At 48.7% G+C, this 19,650-nt stretch overlaps 3 protein-coding genes across 3 annotated transcripts; 2 read left to right on the top strand and 1 right to left on the bottom strand.

Annotated features, from left to right (window-relative positions):
* Window positions 1-9,958: 9,958 nt before the first annotated feature.
* On the bottom strand, window positions 9,959-14,192 carry LOC120641264 (glycosyl hydrolase 5 family protein-like). The gene is made up of 4 exons (XM_039917309.1): window positions 13,758-14,192; window positions 11,869-12,116; window positions 11,267-11,787; window positions 9,959-10,773 (listed from the first exon to the last, which is right to left on the bottom strand). The coding sequence occupies exons 1-4, from the start codon at window positions 14,175-14,177 to the stop codon at window positions 10,280-10,282; spliced, it is 1,683 nt and encodes a 560-aa protein (XP_039773243.1). The 5' UTR covers window positions 14,178-14,192; the 3' UTR covers window positions 9,959-10,279.
* Window positions 14,193-14,325: 133 nt separating this feature from the next.
* LOC120641263 (pentatricopeptide repeat-containing protein At1g08070, chloroplastic-like) lies at window positions 14,326-16,791 on the top strand. The gene has a single exon (XM_039917308.1). It carries the CDS (start codon window positions 14,373-14,375, stop codon window positions 16,440-16,442), a length of 2,070 nt encoding a protein of 689 aa, XP_039773242.1. The 5' UTR covers window positions 14,326-14,372; the 3' UTR covers window positions 16,443-16,791.
* An 873-nt stretch (window positions 16,792-17,664) lies between these two features.
* On the top strand, window positions 17,665-19,164 carry LOC120643065 (putative cis-zeatin O-glucosyltransferase). The gene has a single exon (XM_039919598.1). The coding sequence runs from the start codon at window positions 17,665-17,667 to the stop codon at window positions 19,084-19,086; it is 1,422 nt and encodes a 473-aa protein (XP_039775532.1). The 3' UTR covers window positions 19,087-19,164.
* Window positions 19,165-19,650: the final 486 nt, after the last annotated feature.

Genomic DNA, 19,650 nt, shown 5'->3' with positions numbered 1-19,650 from the left:
TCCCCACCTCCTGGGAGGACTGGCGGGGACTCCAGTTAGTCAATGAATTCAAATTACCAAAATGTTTTACTATGTTTCTTTTCTCCGGTTTAGCATGGGCGCTTTGGAAAACTCGCAATAAAATGGCTATTGAGCACATCTACCCAACTCAAGCTATGCAGGTTCTTCACTTAGGTGTTTCTTTCATGCAGAAATGGCGGCCACTCTTAAAAGCTTCTGATCAAGAAAAGATGAAGGAGGTGGTGGACCGTCTGAAGCACTGGGCGATGAACTTCTGCCCGAGCGTAGCCTGCGTCTCAGACATTGAGGAGATCTGATTTTGTTTTGTTGCAATAGGGTTAATCCTACTTTGCTTGTTGGATTCTTCTGTTAAGCTGGTATCCCCAGCCCCTACTTGTGTACCTGTTAATTGCTTTCAATATAAAGCAGAGTTTTCTTCGTTAAAAAAATGGCCGCTGAGATTTTTCGCATTCAGCAGGACGCGTGCAAGACTGCACATTGTGGACAAAGCTGTACTGGTGTGTGCAGCATGATTTTGCTTGTAATCTAAGAGTTCATATTGCTTCACTCAGATGATGCAAGCTCAATGTGATTCCATGTGTCTCTATCGAATGGGCTGAGAATTTGCCAACCTGAGTGAGCATGGCCAAATGCTGGTTGCGTTCTGAGGAATGTGGAGTACTCACTCCTGGTTGTGATGAGTGAATTGTCAACCGTGCGGTGTGATCGTGTGTTTGGTCTTTGGTTGCAGGTACACGGGCGTCAAGTGTCGACGGAGAGCTGCCGTGGAGATGCTGTGGCCGATGGACCGTGCGGTGGATGGCGGTGAAGGGCAGCCGTGACCGGAATTCGGGCCGGGCGGCAGCTGTGGTGTCCACTCCTGGATTAAGGGCGCAAGCGCCGACGCAAGGCGATTTTCTTGGTTTGCGCCACAAAACCAAGCTGGCGTATGGCGGTTGAAGACGCCAAGTTGTCGAGGCACGGGCGTCGGTCTCGGGACTGGCAGAGGAACGGGCGTCGGGCGGCGTCTAGGGCCGTCAGAAGGCCGAGGCGGGAACGGCGTCCAGGGCCACGGCGTGGAGGCGGGAATCTTCCCGCGCGTGGAGTTTTGGCGGTTCTCTCAAAACCGGCCACCTACCCGGGTTTCGCGGACCCTCCAAAACCGCGGACCGGATCTTCATCTACGTGGCGGCATCGCAGAGAAGACTTCGATTCGAAGAAAGAACCTCGGCCGTCGGATGAGTCCTTGTATCTTTTCCGATTTTGCCCCTACGGGCCTTCTAGTTTAATTTCAACTCTAAGGGTAATTTAGTCCTTTCGCGTTTAGAGTTAGTGGGAGATATTTAGAGAGTGGGCAGCCATCCCTTTCCAGGCTCTCTCCCTCTTCTCTCCCGTCAGCCCTCTCCCGTTCTCTGCTCCTTCCCTTCTCCTCTCCTAGGTTTAGGGATTTGCTATGGAGATTTGAGATCTTGTATCGCTGATTCGATGGGAAAGTAGGCCCTTCCCTCCTTGTGCCCTCCTGGCTTTTGATTCGTTGAATTCCCTTCGCTATTTTGTTGGCCGATTGGTCTTTCCCTCGTGTGGTTTTTCTGTTCGTGTGCTACAGGGGAAATCGCTTGGCTTTGGCACCGCCGGCGAGGCAGGCCAGGCCGCGGCAGGGGTGCAGGCGCAAGACGGCCTGGTGGCGCGAGCGCTGTCCAGGAGGGCTGTTTGGCGGAGGCCCAGGCGGCGGCGGCGGCTTGCTTTGCTGCAGGGATACGCGCAGCAGAGCAGGGCCAAGGCAAGGCACTTTTGAGGGATTGGATGAGCAACACAGCAGCAGCATGCAGCAGCTCGTTGCTGACCAGGTGCAGCACGCAAGGTGAGTTCTTCTTGTGCAGGGAGCCAAGGCGTGGCCTAGGTGTGAGGGGAGATGAAGCTCGACTCAGTCCACGGCGTGCAAGGGACAGCCGCATCACCACGCACTCAAGGTGCTCGACTGAATGCACAGCCGGTCTAGAAACAAATCAATTAGCTAGCTTTAATTAGTTTTATTCTTGCTAATTCTTGTTAGCTTTTGTGTGCTTATTTGACTAGTGTTAATTAGATTTAATTGTTAGTCTTTGCATGCTTAGCTTAGGAGTCTCTTTTGTGGTGATTAGTTAATCTTTTTGGCGAGACTTTTGATCGGCTTTTTTGTTGAGCTTTACTAATCATTGATGAAACATCGAATGCTTTGTTAAGTGGAATTGTTGGTGGCTTTGTACGAGTAGATCACTTTAAACTTGGCTTCCGCTATGTGACATGCTTCTGGCTTTCGGGTTAATCTGTGCTTCCGCTTTGCGTCGAGCTTTTCCTAACCGTTCCTAGGGTGAAATCGTCACTTGTTGGCGTGTGTCACTTTGGCGGTTAGAAGAGAGGTGCGTCGGGTTGAATTTGGGACATAGGTCTTATTCTTTCAGAGAATTTTTATAGGCTCCCATTCACGCCCCTCTGGTCGCCTGTCCGGTCCTTCGATTGGTATCAGAGCTTAGTTAAGGTTTTCATTACCCTAACCGGTTCGAGAACCACTTGGCGACCATGGCAAGTCTTGGTAAGATCTCTGTATTTTCCGGCGAGGACTATGCTTATTGGAAGGTTCGCATGCGAGCCTTCTTGCAAAGCATGGGAGCTGAGGTTTGGGATATAACCAAGAACCAGGCTTACGAGGTGCTTGCCGTTCGGACCACTCCTCTTCAAGTTACCGAGCACGAGGCTAACGCCAAGGCTATCAATGCCTTGTTCGCTGGCGTTTCTCGCGCGGAGTTCTCACGCGTCCAGGGTTTTCAGGAAGCCCACAAGGTTTGGACGTGCCTTGAGAACTACCACGAGGGCACACCTCAAGTTAAGGCTTGGCTTTTCAAGACTCACCGGCGTGAATATGAGAACTTCACACATGGGCCGGGTGAGAGCATTGGCGACATGTTCAGTCGGTTTCAATCGATTGTGAACAAAGTCAGTGCGAACAGATCTGCTGATGCCCTTGACTACACAGAGCATGAGAAGGCTCTCAAGTTGCTCTACGCACTTGACTGCTCTGTGTGGGATCTCAAGGTGAACACGATCATCGAGTCTACAGGCTATGAGACTCTGACCGTGAATGAGCTCTTCAGCAAGCTCAAGGCCACTGAGATGGATAACCAGACACGAGCCAAGCTCAATGGTGCCCCTCCTTCCAAGAGCATTGCTCTTGTGACTGGCCTGGGTGGATCGAGCTCTAACGCTAACTCTGCTCTTGGCTTTTCTCTTGCCTCTTTGCCTTCTGTTACAGATGAGCAGTTGGAGACGCTAGGCGATGACGACTTGTGCCTCTTCATCAACAAGTTCCAGCGTGTCTACCACAACAGGCAAAGGAGGAAGAACCCCGGGTGCTACCACTGCGGCGATCTGAACCACTTCGTCGCCGACTACCACAAGAAGTCCAGCGGTGGCCATAACAACAACTTCGACTACTACCACCACCGCGACCGCGACAAGGGAGGCTCCAATAAGGAGGGTCGGCGCCACAAGCACCGCAGTCGTGACCGGGACAAGGGAGGGCGCTTCGACAAGGAGTCGCTCAAGAAGCGCTTCCAGTACAAGGCCAAGAAGCGGGATAAGGCTTTCTTGGCGCAGCTCAGCGATCTCGACAAGAGCTCCGACACCGACCGCTCTTCTTCACCGACCTCCGACGACGATGACAAGAAGAAGAAAAAGCGGGACAAGGAAGCCACCGGCTTCATCGGCCTTTGCTTGGCGGCCGGTCGGCGCAAGAGTTTCTGTACCATGGCGGGCGAGGCCAATGGTGCTCGTGCGTCTCCAGGTGGACATGCTACACCGACGCATGATGACTCTTCTCCTAGATCCGAGAGTGATTCAGAGGTAAACTCCACTATCGACCGGCTTGATACTGAGGTTAGGGAGTTGTACGCCGCTCTCGACAATCAGAAAAGACTGCTTAAGGAAGCAGCTAGAGAGCGTAAGAAGCTTAGGATTGAGCTGGCTTGTGCTAGAGAGAAATCTGGTGAGGATGAGTGCGCTAGTTGCATATCTCACATGAATGATCTTGTTGCTCTCCGTGCCAAGCATGATGAGAACGTTGTGAACTTGGATGTTGCCAAGACTTCGCTTGCTGACGTGTCTCACGAGCTAGGCATGGCCAAGCATGAGCTTGAACTAGCCAAGGACGCTCCTATCGTTAGTGATGTGCTTGAATGTGATGAGTGCTCCATCTTTAAGTCTGATCTAGCTTCTTTGCAGTCTAAGTTTGCTATTGTTGTGTGTGAGCTAGAGGAGCTTAGGTCTAGGCCTATTCTGCTTGGTGCGTGCAAGCTTTGTCCCACGCTTAGGTCGGAGCTAGATGAGAAGAATGCCTTGATTAAGTCTTTGGGGAAGACTAAGGTCGGGGAGTCTAGCCCACATATTGATTGTCATATTTGCCCTGGTCTAATTTCTGATTTGGATAATCTTGCGGTAGAGAAAACCAATTTGGAGAATGAGAACACATATCTTAGGGGGATTCTTAGTTGGGTTTCTAGTAGTGAGCCACAGTTGGGCATGATGATCAAGCAGTTTAAGTGTGGTGATGGGTTTGGGGTCGGTTACACCTACACGAAGTCAGACTTTGACAAGCTGTATGGTAAGATCAGCAAGGATGTTGAGTTCCTAGTGCTCTAAACACTTCTAGTACGAGCACGCAGCCTTCGCTTGTTGACCCCGTGGATGGTGTGCTGACAGAACCACAAAAAGCACCTCCACAGAAGCAGGTTTGGGTTCCAAAGCCCAATGAGCTGAGGAATCCCCTCGATACGCTCCCTGCTGCCGCAGCCCAGGTTGCCCAGAAGAAGGGGGCTGCTCCTCCCCGTTCAAAGGCAAGGCCTCCACCTCCCAAGAGAGAGGTGAGGTACCACAGCGAGTACTGTGACAGAGACGGTCACCTGGAGGAGTTTTGCTTCAGGAGGAAGCGGACTGTGAGGCGTGAGCAGGAGAGACGTAACTTGGACATGTACTCTGCTCGAGTGCATGGTCCTCCTCGGCGTGGTGGTAGGCAAGATGCTAGGGCGCGCTGTGTAGGTAGAGGACAGGGAGACGGTGGTGATTACCGTGCTCCAGCGGCTGGTCGCTTTGCCGGTTGTACTCCCGATCGTCTTTAGTACAGCTATGGACCATGGGACCAAGGCTTTGGAGGAGGTCACGAGACACCACACTTTCCTCGCGGTGGTGGTCGTCAGCCTCGCGGTAGACGGGACAGGGGATACGCTTTGCCTGATCTTGCTAACCCTTCTGTAGAGCAAATGGCTCGACACTGGTTTGCTTCACACTTTGCTAACCCCAGTGTTGAGACATTTGCTCACCCTTTGTCTCGCTACTGATGTGCAGGTTGGAGGTTTGGAGAACAGTTGGACCATGGACTCCGGTTGTTCGCGCCATATGACCGGAAATGAAAAATGGTTCTCCAGCCTCACCCCGATACGCTCAAAGGAGTACATTGTGTTCGGGGACAATGGAAGAGGAAAGGTTCGTGGAGTTGGCGTTGTTCGTGTTTCTGATCGCTTTACCCTGAGAGAAGTTGCTTTGGTTTCGAACCTTGGGTTCAATTTGCTCTCTGTTTCGCAACTTCTTGATGAGGGGTTTGAAGTTCGCTTCAAGGAGGGTTGTTCTCGTGTTTTAGATACCAGAGGAGATTTGGTTTGCCAGATTTTACCTCGCGATCGGGTTTTCTTGGTTGACTTCTCTTGGTCCTCCTTTTTGCTTGTTGGCTGGCCCTTCTTCTGATCTATGGAAGTGACATAGGAGACTTGAACATTTGAGCTTTGACTTGTTGTCGAGACTTAGCTCACTTGGCTTAATCCAAGGATTGCCCAAATTGAAGTTTGAGAAGGATCTTGTTTGCCATCCGTGTCACCACGGGAAGATGGTTGCCACCTTCCATCCGCCTATTAATCAAGTGATGACCACTCACCCTGGAGAGTTGCTACATATGGACACTGTTTGTCCTTCTCGGGTGATGTCTGTTGGTGGGAAGTGGTACGTTCTTGTGATCGTGGATGACTTTTCTCGTTATTCTTGGGTCTTTTTTCATGAAAACCAAGGATGAGGCTTTCGAGTTTGTTCGAGACTTGATCTTGAGGTTGAAAAATGAGCTACCCCAGGCCATGAGAGCGATTCGCAGTGACAATGGCACAGAATTAAAAAATGCGCGTTTTGACACTTTTTGCAGCAATCAAGGTCTTGAACACCAGTACTCTTCCCCTACACTCCACAACAGAATGGAGTTGTAGAACTTTAGAATCGGACGTTTGTTGAGATGGCTAGGACGATGCTCGATGAGCATAGGACGCCTAGAAAGTACTGGGCTGAGGCAATTAACACCGCTTGCTATGTGTCCAATCATATTTTCTTGCGTGCTTTCATGCACAAGACTTCTTATGAGTTGCGATTTGGACGCCAGCCCCATGTTGACCATCTCAGAGTTTTCGGTTGCCGGTGTTTTGTGCTAAAGGAAGGAAATCTGGATAAGTTTGAGTCTCGATCATCTGACGACATTTTTATCGGTTATGCTTCTCACTCTAGAGCTTACCGTGTGCTGATTATTGATACTAACATCGTCAGAGAGACTTGTGAAGTCACTTTCGACGAGACTGCACCGTGCAATTCTTCTATCTTTGAGGTTGCAGGAGATGATGAGCTCGGCACCTCCATCTTTGAAGATGAGGAGGAAGAAGCTGCGGAGGGTGATGCTGAGACTACCACGCGTGCTGTGGACTCAGCCGTCTCCGCCACGAGCTCGGACGATGATGACGGCCCCGACCCGACTACATCTACTTCCCGGGGGCCGATCGAGCAGGTGACTCAGCCGTCACCAGCTGCACCTGAGGAGACACCAACTTTGATTGAGGAGGAGGCGACTTCGACAAGGGAAGCACCGCGACACATTCAGCGTTGTCATCCACCTCAACAGATGCTAGGTGACCTCAACGAGCGAGTCACACGGTCCAAGGTAACAAGTATCGCTGGCTTTGCTCATTCAGCGTTTGTTGCCTCTTTCGAGCCCAAAGATGTTGGACACGCACTTTCTGACTCCAATTGGGTCAATGCCATGCATGAGGAACTCGAAAATTTTGAAAGGAATCAGGTTTGGGTTTTGGTTGAGCCTCCGCCTGCTTGTAACCCCATTGAAACCAAGTGAGTTTTCAAGAACAAGCAAGGTGAAGATGGGTTGGTAGTGCGGAACAAGGCTCGACTTGTAGCCCAGGGGTTTTGCCAAAAGGAAGGGATAGATTATGAGGAAACTTTTGCCCCAGTAGCACGCTTAGAGGCGATTCGAATCTTTCTTGCTTTTGCTGCTTCCAAGGGTTTTAAAGTTCTCCAAATGGATGTGAAATCTGCCTTCTTAAATGGATTTATTGAAGAGGAAGTTTATGTGAAACAACCCCCTGGTTTTGAAAATCCCAAGTTTCCAAACCAAGTTTACAAACTTCATAAAGCTCTTTATGGTTTGAAACAGGCCCCTAGAGCATGGTACGATAGGCTTAAAAACTTCTTGCTTGCTCAAGGTTTTAAAATGGGATGTATTGATAAAACCTTATTCCTCATGCGCTCTGGCTCTGACTTTTTGTTGGTTCAGATTTACGTGGATGATATCATCTTTGGTGGCTCTTCTCATGCTCTTGTTTCCAAACTTTCTGAGCAGATGTCCAGGGAGTTCGAGATGAGCATGATGGGTGAGCTGCAGTTCTTCCTCGGACTGCAGATCAAGCAAACTTCCCAGGGCACGTTCGTCCATCAAGCCAAGTATACCAAGGACTTGCTGCGGAAGTTCGACATGAGTGACTTGTCTCCTCAGCCAACTCCAATCAGCACATCGACAGCATTTGATGCGGACTTGGATGGCGAGGCGGTTGACCAGAAGGAGTACAGGAGCATGATTAGCTCCCTTCTGTACCTGACGGCGACCCGGCCGGACATTCAGTTTGGGGTCGACCTCTATGCACGGTATCAGGCTTCACCACGCACCTCCCACAAGCAAGTGGTGAAACGCATCTTCAGGTACCTCAAGTTCACTCCTGAGTTCGGTTTTTGGTATTCTGCGGATTCATCTCTTGTCTTGGTTGGCTTTTCAGATGCCGATTTTGGCGGGTGTCAGTTGGATCGCAAGTCGACTTCCGGCACTTTTCACTTTCTAGGTACATCGCTGGTTTCGTGGTCCTCTCACAAGCAAGCTAGTGTAGCGCTATCTTTCACAGAAGCCGAATACGTTGCCGCTGCTAGCTGCTGCTCTCAGATTCTTTAGATGAAACAAACCTTGCAGGATTATGGGTTGAGCTTTGGTAGGGTTTCCATCTTTGTAGACAACATGTCTTCCATTTGCATTGCAAAGAACCCAGTGCTCCACTCCAGAACCAAACACATAGACATCAGGTTCCACTTCCTGCGAGATAACCATGAGAGAGGCCACATAGACTTGATCCATGTCCCTTCAGAGAGGCAAACCACAGATATCCTCACTAAACCACTTGAGCAGGACACCTTTGCTCGCTTGCGAGGGGAGCTTGGGGTTTGTTACCCCTTCTGATTGCTGACTTCTTTTTTGTTAGCCTTTTGTAGGTCTTTGTTTTTGTTTCTCTTCGCTTTCTAGCTTCTGATAGATGCATTTGCATTGTACATGTTTGCATTTTGCATTGCTTCACTGCACTGGTATTCTTATATACACTGTTATGATCTTTTTGTGCTTGCTAGTGTAGTTTCTTAGACTTGATCATGTATAGCTTGCTCTTCAGTATATTTCATATCAACTGAGTTAAGCTATTTTGATTTGAAAATATGAAAACATAATCACCCTGTTTTGGCTACTAGCATGTTAGGTTGCATTGATACGCTTTGTTATTTTATTCATGCTAGTGTGACTTTTAATCTTTGACATGAGCTAAATTTGTTAAACTTGTTTAATATATGTCTGAAATGGAATGAAAAGATCCAGGTGGGATTGCTTGTCGCACTGATTGAGCTTTCGGGACGGCTCTCATAGCACTAGTGAGAACTCGGTCAAGGCTGTGCATGACTGAAGCGAGTGACTTAAGCTTCTGACTGCCCTTGGCATAGGCTTGGTCTCGCTGCTAAGTAAAGCATGACAAGCTTTCAACTCCTGACAGAAACACTTGCTTGATATAACATGTTAACTCTTCGTTCAAATGCAAGTTTTGAGATGCAGAATTGATTCATGATAAAATATATTGTCTGCTTTGGATCACCCTATATGAGTTTGGTAAGCACTGCTTTCTTTCTCCTACTTGCTGTTGCTAGATCATGGGTGATGCTTTTATTTTTGCTGAACTGAACTTGCTAGCTCTAGACTTGATTGATATACCCTGTTGAGCTAGATTCAGTTCCTGTTTATGAAGCACACATGTCTGTCACTAGATGATCATATCTTTGTATGCCTGAATGTTTCACTTACACCCTCTGCACGACATTCATATCTTTTTGGCGAGGCTTTTGATCGGCTTTTTTGTTGAGCTTTACTAATCATTGATGAAACATCGAATGCTTTGTTAAGTGGAATTGTTGGTGGCTTTGTACGAGTAGATCACTTTAAACTTGGCTTCCGCTTTGTGATGTGCTTCTGGCTTTCGGGTTAATCTGTGCTTCCGCTTTGCGTCGAGCTTTTCCTAACCTTTCCTAAGGTGAAGTCATCACTTGTTGGCGTGTGTCACTTTGGCGGTTAGAAGAGAGATGCGTCAGGTTGAATTTGGGACATAGGTCTTATTCTTTCAGAGAATTTTTATAGGCTCTCATTCACCCCCCTTTGGTGGACTGTCCGATGGCATGGGATTGAAGAGAGGGAAAAGAAGTGCAGCATACTACAAAACCAAAAAAGAGGCTGTTCTAAAGCTTGATTCATGCTCACACTTCACAACATGGCTACCTTCTGGTTTATCGAAATCAAAAGCAAATGTAATCCTTATACCTCGGCGAATATCGACAAATTTATTGATTTATTTAATGTGGCTTTGTACAAATGAGATCGGTTCAAAACTCAATAACATTAGCGAAACGCAAGAGTTCAAACGAAGAGCACTACAAAGTTGGCGCAGGCAAGAATTTCAGCTCCGTTTCTTTACATTTTCTGGGGTAACAAGACTGAAGTGAACTTGGGAGTATGCGTACTGTACATTTTATTCCAGGTTGCAGTGCAATACAGCGATCCAACGGGCTTGTACAACTTTGCAAATTTGCCACGTTTTCCTCCTTGGTCAAATGAAAATGAGCTGATCTCGAACTGTCAAGAACTAAGTGAGGTTGGAGGCCAAGGTCCAACTGACGGCAACTGCAATATGGAGGAGCCGCCAGGTGTATCCCGGCTGCTTAAGATTATTTTGAACCACTGGCTCTCAGGGTTACATGTCGGATCCAAGCTTAGGCACTTGCACTGATTTGTGATGATGGCACCGTCAAGGCCAGCATCCAAGCACACCCTGGTTCCATTTTTGGTGAGCTCAGCTGAGACGTGCATCCTTGAGTTTGATATCAGCTGCCACTTTGAACTGGGTTTGCTGCAATCAGTGCCAAGCTTTGCGTTCTCGCCCACAGATGTCGCTTGGAGGCACTGTCCTGTGCTTTTCACTACTAGCTCGTATGCTGAGGTATAATTCCAGGCATTTGATTCGTCACATGGACCAAGCTTGACTGACTTTGAAGCCTTTGCCAAGACGCACAGCCCAGTTTGGGGGTGGAATATTACGTTGTATGGTTCTCTACTGTTTGGGAGACCAGGACCTGCATATAAATATATTCCCGTTGCCGTTATGAACTGGTTGAAGAAAATTCAGCATATCTCTGCAATCAGAACAGAGTGAAGTTCTGTGTCCTTTAGATTCCTATATGCTGGTGTCCCTATGCACTTTATCAAAGTGTTCTATTTCGGCCATGTTGTGACAAATTTATATGGGTATAGTCAGCACATAAATGTTGTTGAACCAACAAATTTCCAACAGATCTATTCAATTAATTTCTGGAAAGTACTGAAAATTGGATAAAAAGAATAGATTTTATCATCAAATCAGGTTTTGTTGAGGATTCCATTGATCAAAACTAGGAAGTGTTCATTAAGATGGAAAAAAGTCAGAATCAGAAGTTTATTCTTTAGTTCAGAATAATAAGAAGGCTAATTAATTGTGTAATAAATAGCAAAGCTTGGGTCTCTTAGCTATTTTTTTTCATAATGTGGCTGCAATATAAGACTAAAAGTGAGATAGATGAGGTGTCAAACCTTGAAATGGAGTTTGCAGGGAATTGATCCTTTTAATGAAACTGGGATTTCTAGCTGTACACCAGTCCCATGATAGCAATCCATATGATTCATCATAAGCCAAAATACCTTCTCTGATATAGTAACTCCCTTGCAGAGCCCAAATTGCCCAGTCCAGATCCATTTCAGCTGCCACACTTAAAAAGCAGGTAAGATAGCGATTGTCACCAATATGTGTGCCAGACATATCAAACCCAAACTCAGAGAAAAATAATGGCCAGCCTTGTTCAAGTAGAAACAATCCTTTAGCCCAAATGGAATCAACAACCATTCCACAAGCATCGTTTTGATTTCGAATTTCCCAATTGCCACCATCTGAGAATCCATACCAATGCTGCTCATAAACCAACTTTCCAGTAAATTGTAACTCAGCTTTTTTGGAGTGCAAGAAGCTGAGAGTATTGTCGAAATCCAGGCCTGATAAAATAACCAGGACGTTAGGGTTTGCTGCATGCACAGCTTCAGCACCTAGTGCCATGTACCTAAGATGAAGTTAAATTGTAAATAAAATTGTTTCCACCAAGGGTAACATAAAAAATGACATTTTTCATCAAGATGCATACCTGTACCACAAACTAACATTTTGATTGGGGCCTCGAAGCTCATTCCGCAAGCTCATGCCCACAACATTTTTTGTGTCGTTAAACATAGTTGCCATTGCACTGAGGCCTTTCAACCATTCGTTAGGGTCGAAGTACTTGTCTCCAAAGAAGCCATTGCCATCAGTTCTGCTGCAGCACCATCCGGGAGTGGTCATTTGGTTATCAAGTATCACCATAATACCTTTGCTGGCCAAAGCTGAGATCACTTCCTATGGTTAATGAATTCAACTGATGTCAGAAGGATTATAAAAATATCATGATTCATTTATCCTTTTATACGTTAACTTTTTTGACCGAACTTTTATACGTTAACTTAATGTAAAATGTTTTTAGTTTAACTTAATGTATTGATACTCAGTACATGACTACTTCTTCTGGTATATTACCATGTCAAGTAACAAGATGCCTCATTTTGAAAACAAAAACCCACCTAATCCACCAGATGGCAATTCAACTTCTTTTGTAAGTCATCATAACAAAACCTACAAGGCAATATCTGATACTTGCAAGGCACCCTCGTATTGGACCATTGATTTGGTGAGTAGTAGGTACATCGTCTGTGTTCCAACTAATTGGATAAGAACATCAGGAGAACTTTTTTTTTTCTTGAACATGCAGGGGAGTGGGAAAACTATTAAACGACTAATTTGGCTTTCCTAAAATAGCAAAAAAAAACTGACTAACTACTAAAAGGAAGAGAAGGATATCCTAAGCTTCTTGTGCAAGCTCTTTGACGAATTTGTGTGCTTTAGGAATCTGGAGGAATCCGAGATCTGGCAAGTTAGTTATGAGCATTTGTTTTGGTATATACAATATCAACTAGTGGTGTTTAGAAATAGACTTTGCTTTTAAAACTGTTTCTCTTTCTCCTTTGGATCTAGTGGTGTTTACTTTGTAATAAGGGCTGGATATAACTTGCGATATAGAGGCCGGAATATGACTATTCCTTTATCTAAAAAATACAATATCAACTAAATAAATTGGGCAAAAGAACCCACCTAGTCCACTAGTTGGCAATTTGGCATCTATCATAGTCATCATCATCAAAACAAAACCTACAGAGCAATGTCTGTTGTAGATAGAGCATTGATGCTTGCAAGGAACCCTCATATTGAAGTATTGAACCATAAATTAGGTGAGTATTATGAACAACTATTCCTTGCATTTCCTGAAATATCTTTGTAGTAAATATGATCAGATATTTCTCGATTAGGCTAAAGCCCTCGGCTTGGAAAAGGTGCTTCTTACTAATTAAGCTTCTTTGGTGAGATCTATAATGGAATTCTGTCTGAGATCTACAGACATTGGACTTCTGAAGCAGGAACTTGTTTTAGTAAAATGCACTAGTGAAATCCTATGCACTCTTGTCTGCAAATTTGGACTTGTGTTAAGCAACTTCGTTTTAGCCAAGAACAGTGTGAGTTGCTGGTTTAGCTATAGTTCAATTGATTCATGTCATAATCCTGCTAGCCACAACATAATTAAGGCAGTTACTTGTCAATCATAACGATTTCATTTCAAGAGAATATAAAACTGTAAATGATTATTTAAAGTGCCAATATCTTATGGCAAGCGAAGACCGTCTAATTCCACGCCCGCTCACTATCAAGACATTGTTAAATTTGGCTTGGTTTTGGCCTTCAAAACAAATTCTAAGCATAAGCAGCCATGTTTAAAGTATTCCTCCTGTTGTCACTTGGGCCAGTCACATTAATAATCCTTGATTGATGGCACCAAATTAAAATCAGGCGAAAGTAGAACTAGAACCCCGATTAAAGAAACAATCCTAGTTCCTGAGCACTAAAGATACAATGCAATTTCGAGTACTCCACAGAGAAAAAGCCCCGTACCCGGAACACATCGATGAGGGGCAGGTCGAGGAGGGCGGGGTTGTTGACCCGCACGCCGGCGACGGACTCCCGCATGTCGAGCCGCTCCAGCGACCACCGAAACGGCAGCGACGCGAGGGTGCCATTGGTGGCGAGATGGGTCGGCCAGGTGAGCCTGACGCAGTTGAACCCCATCCCCGCCACGCGCGCCGCGATGTCCCCGACGCCGCGCCGCGCCAGGCCCTCCGCGGCCGCGGGCTCCAGGTGCGACGCCCAGTTCGCGCACGCCAGCTTCACGCGCCGCCCGTCCGCGCCCACCACCCACCGCGAAGCCGTCGACAGCGGCAGCGGCGGGAGCGTTGCTGCCGCGAGGAGCGCGGGAAGGAGGAGGATGAAGAGGACGGCGAGGAGCAGTGGAGTTGGGGAGGTGGAGGCCGCCATGGTGAATTGGTGATTAGTTGACGCGGAGCCGGCGTTTAAATGGGGAAAATGGAGGGGCAGCTGTCTCTGTCGTGTGGGCCCGGACACGGTGGGTCCTGGTGTCAGTGTCTCTAGCGGACCTGCTACTTGGATAACCAATGATAGGCAAAAGCGCCGGTTGGTGCGCTCAAGCGGTTAAACCCAGGCGAACTCTGAATGGCCACCGCCGTCCAACCGGCGGCGGCGCCGCCGCCCCGTCCTCCACTCGTCCGCGCTGCTCCCAGCCACGTCCCGCAGCTCCACGCGTCTCTAATCAAGTCCGGGGAGCTCGTCGCCTCGCCTAAATCCTTCCACTCCCTCCTCGAGGCCGCCGCCCACGGCGCCTCGCCGGCGGCGCAACTCGCCTACGCGGTCCGCCTCTTCCTCCTGGGCCCGCGGCCACCCCTGTCCGTGCCGTGCTACAACGTCCTCATGCGCGCGTTCCTCTGCGCGGGCCACCTGGAGGACGCGCTGCACCTGTTCGTCGAAATGCTCGACGCGGCCTCCATCTGGCCCGACCAGCACACCGTCGCCTGCGCCCTCAAGTCATGCTCCAGGATGCGCGCGCTGGATGCAGGGCGGGGCGTCCAGGCTTACGCCGTCAAACGCGGGCTCATGGTGGATCGGTTCGTGCTGAGCAGCTTGATACATATGTATGCGAGCTGTTGGGATGTGGCGGCAGCGCGGCTGCTGTTTGACGCGGTGGAGGAGAAGGGCGTGGTCATGTGGAACGCAATCATCGCAGGGTACTTCAGGAATGGAGATTGGAAGGAGGTGGTGGAGCTGTTCAAGGGTATGCTTGAGGTTGGGGTGCCCTTTGATGAGGTCACATTGGTGAGTGTTGCTACGGCATGCGGAAGAACATGTGATTCCAATCTTGGCAAGTGGATTGGGGGCTATGTGGAAGATAAAGGGATGCTGGGGAACCGGAACTTGGTGACCGCACTGGTCGACATGTATGCCAAGTGCGGTGAGCTTGGTAAGGCAAGGACCTTGTTTGACGGGATGCAGTCCCGTGATGTGGTTGCTTGGAGTGCAATGATCTCAGGCTACACACAGGCAGATCAGTGCCAGAAGGCTCTTGCTCTTTTCAGTGAGATGCAGGTCGCTGACGTGGAACCAAATGATGTGACCATGGTCAGTGTGCTCTCTGCTTGTGCTGTCCTGGGTGCACTTGAGACAGGGAAGTGGGTGCATTCATATATAAGAAAGAAGTGTTTGCCTCTCACCGTTGTTCTTGGTACAGCTTTGGTGGACTTCTATGCGAAGTGTGGGTGCATTGACAGTGCAGTTGAGGCATTTGAGTCAATGCCTGTGAAGAATTCATGGACATGGACAGCCTTGATAAAGGGCATGGCAAGCAATGGAAGGGGCAGAGAAGCACTAGAGCTCTTCTCATCCATGTGCAAAGCCAGTATCGAGCCGACAGATGTGACATTCATTGGTGTCCTCATGGCTTGCAGTCACAACTACTTAGTTGAAGAGGGTCGCCAACATTTTGACAGCATGACTAAGGATTATGGAATCCAGCCACGAATTGAGCACTATGGCTGTGTTGTGGATCTGTTGGGGCGGGCTGGTTTGATAGATGAGGCGTATCAATTTGTCAGAGCCATGCCAATTGAGCCTAATACAGTTATCTGGAGGGCACTACTGTCTTCCTGCGCAGTTCAAAAAAATGTTGAAGTTGGGGAAGAAGCACTTCAGCAGATCATCCAATTGGACCCTAGTCATAGTGGTGACTACATACTTCTGTCAAATATCTATGCATCAGTGGGTCGATGGAAGGATGCAGCAATGATTCGAAGGGAAATGAGGGATAGAGGGATTCAGAAAATTCCTGGGTGCAGTCTCATTGAGCTGGATGGGGTGGTCTTCGAGTTCTTTGCGGAAGACAGTGACCACCCCCATTTGAGGGAGATTTACGAGAAAGTTGAGGAGATGATTGACAAGATCAAGGTGGCAGGGTATGTCCCAAATACAGCTGATGCGAGGCTAGATGTTGATGAGTGTGAGAAGGAAGTGTCTGTTTCCCATCACAGTGAGAAGCTGGCCATTGCGTTTGGTCTGATGAAGTTGCGCCCTGGTGCAACAATTCGCTTATCAAAGAATCTAAGAGTGTGCACAGACTGCCACTCGGCCACAAAGTTGATTTCAAAGGTGTACAATAGGGAGATTGTTGTTCGAGACCGGAATAGATTTCATCATTTCAAGGATGGTTCTTGCTCCTGCAATGATTACTGGTGATAGCAGTTCTCTGTATTTGTGCTGAAGACCCTTTTTGGGATAAGGATGGACACAGGCACACCTGCCCCATTTGAGGGGAGTGGAAGACGGATTAACATAGTAATCTGTAAATACAAGAAAACTGCTTTGGCGTTTTTGAAACGAAACTTTGCTAGCCTTCATCAAGATCTTCAATTCCAAGTGTAGGTAAGGCCATGAATAATACTTGTGGAGCTAGTATAGTAGTATGTATGTAGTGTGATTGTGTACAGATTATGCAGTGTTATGCATGAATTCTGATGAGGGTTGACCTATTCCATTTCATTTAACTAAACTTCAATAGAAATTATACTTTTCGTTTGCAGTTTCAGAGATGAGTCCTTGCATGCTTTCCCTGTGCCCCAGTCATGATTAGATTATTAGATATATTTTTGACAATTTTGAAAAGTAATGGTGTACCCTAAAAATTTAGATAATCTTCAAAAGTAGCCTATTTTGCTGAATTTTTACTTTAAGATTTCAAACATTACTTATATTTTTTTTTGCAAAATGGATCCATCTCCGTCGCTATAATTTTAAAAGAAATTTTAATGAATTTTTGAGGTAATTTGATATTTTAGCCTAGAAAAAAGAGAGAAGACTACACTAGTTAATGACTATATGATTTATCGACGAAATGGACGAAAGTGTCAAATAGTAAATGAATGCTCTACTTAATATTAGATTGGGAAGTTGAAAATTTTCAGTGTCAAATAAAAAAGTTTTAATTTTACCGATGTCAGGAATTTTGAATTTTCTCAATGTAGTTACAGAGGAGCGGGGTTAGGGTGGGATGGAGATCGGAGACCCGCTTAATAGAAACGGGGAAAAAAATGATTGTCTGATTGGCATACTATGCTCGACCACTTCAACGACAGCATCACAGGAGCGAGCTCGGTGCTCAGCCGTCCTACAGCGCCGCCGGGGGGTGTCATGCATGACGCACTGCAGCCGGCCGGGAACGGCGGCAGGGGAGCACCCTGCACTCCCGGCCAAATCATTGTGGAAGCTACTAAGCTACGTAGCTTGAGCCACGGGCCATCCGGATCCGGCCATGTCACAAATATCAAATGCGACGGCCATCGTCATTCGTCAAAGACATCAACAACCTAGCGTTCACCCGCTGCTGCAGATTGATCTCTGCCGGGGGCGGGAAGTGATCTGAGCCTCGCGGAGGGAGCACGACACGACGCGACACCTCCCCATGGAGTCCTCCGTCGCGGTCGTGGCGGTGCCGTTCCCGGCGCAGGGCCACCTCAACGCGCTGCTGCACCTGTCGCTGCAGCTTGCGTCGCGCGGCCTGCCCGTCCACTACGCGGCGCCCGCGGAGCACGCCCGCCAGGCCCGCGCGCGCGTGCACGGCTGGGGCGACGCCGCCCTCCGCCGCGTCCGGTTCCACGAGCTCCCCATCGCCGCGTACGCCTCGCCGACCCCGGACGCCGCCGCCGGCGGCTCGGAGGCCTTCCCGTCCCACCTCATGCCGCTGTGGGAGGCCTTCACGGCCGGCGCGCCCGCCCCGGTCGCGGCGCTCCTCGCCGCGCTCTCCGCCTCCCACCGCCGCGTCGTCGTCCTCTACGACATGGCCAACGCCTTCGCCGCCGAGGAGGCCGCGCGGCTGCCCAACGGCGAGGGGTTCACGCTCGTCTGCACCTCCCTGTCGAGCCTCCTCTGGACGACGGACGCCGGGCGCCGCCTCCTTCTCGAGCGCGGCGTTGACTACGTCCCCGTGTACGCCTACGTGACGGAGGAGTTCTTGGAGTACGCGACCAATCGGTTGAGATCAGCGCAGACGATACCGTCCAGCTCCGGCGTCCTCACCAACACGTGCCGCGCGGTCGAGGGTCCGTTCATCGATTTCTTCGCCGAGCAGATGGCTCCTGCCGGCAAGAAGCTCTTCAACATGGGCCCCTTGAACCCGCTGCTCGACGTCGACGTCGACGCGGCTTCATCCGCCACGCACGGGAGCGACAAGCAGCGCCACGAGTGCCTGGATTGGCTCGACAGACAGCCGCCGGCATCTGTGCTCTACGTGTCGTTCGGCTCAACGTTGTCGCTGCGAGGCGAGCAGGTCGCGGAGCTCGCCGCGGCGCTGCGCGGCAGCCGGCGGCGGTTCATCTGGGTGCTGCGCGACGCCGACCGCGGCAACGTGTTCGCGGACGGCGGCGAGGACGACCGGCACGCCGAGTTCGTGTCCGAGTTCACGGAGCAGGCCCAGGGCTGGGGGGTGGTGGTCACCGGATGGGCGCCGCAGCTGGAGATCCTGGCGCACGGCGCCACGGCGGCGTTCCTGAGCCACTGCGGCTGGAACTCGACCGTGGAGAGCTTGAGCCACGGGAAGCCCATCCTGGCGTGGCCCATGCACTCGGACCAGCCGCTGAACGCTGAGCTGGTGTGCAAGCACCTCAAGGCTGGCATCCTGGTGAGGCCGATGGAAATGCAGAGGGAGGTGATACCCAGGGCGACCATACAGGAGGCAATCGAGAAGATGATGAGCTCTGATGAAGGACGCCAGGTCCAGCAGCGCGCGATGGAGCTAGGCGAGGCCGTACGTTCATCGGCGGCGGTAGGCGGAGCGTCGCACAAGGACCTTGAGGACTTCATTGCTCACATCACCAGGGTCCTCTGAGAGTGATGGCTCGAAAACTGTTTTCATATTTCTATAGAACCATTTGTTTTTTAATAATGTGTGCCACTTTCAAGTGAAAACACGAGCTTGAGCTTTAGAAATTTAAGAAAAATTCTGGCTGTACTTTGACGTTGACCCCTTCCCCTTTCCAATTAAATTAAATTGAGAAAAAACACAATTGACTAACATTACGAGATGCATGACCCCATCGAGATCAACATAGGAAAATGTCGTGCTAGTTTTACAAATCCAGTAAAAAAATGAGTAAAATGCACTGGGCGTCCTTAAACTGTTTAGGCCCATAAACTTCTAATGCGCATTTTTAGGAAGGTTTTAAAAAACGCTAGACGCTAGGTGAACGCTAGCCTATGATTTAGAGTTTTTTGTGATTAAACGTAGATTAAACGTCTTTTGTAATTAAACGACACTTTAACTAAACACAACACTAGGCCAAAGTTTAGAGTTTAATCAAGATTAAATGTAGTTTTAAAACGTTTTTTAAAACAGGGATTTTTAGGTCTAGAATCTATATTTAAGTGAGTCACTTGGGGTCCAAAACATCTC

The sequence above is a fragment of the Panicum virgatum genome, chromosome 7K, assembly GCF_016808335.1.
Source record: "Panicum virgatum strain AP13 chromosome 7K, P.virgatum_v5, whole genome shotgun sequence".
Lineage (NCBI taxonomy): Eukaryota > Viridiplantae > Streptophyta > Magnoliopsida > Poales > Poaceae > Panicum > Panicum virgatum.
The sequence above is the reverse complement of the archived record's forward strand: the minus strand, read 5'-3'. Positions and strand labels throughout refer to the sequence as shown.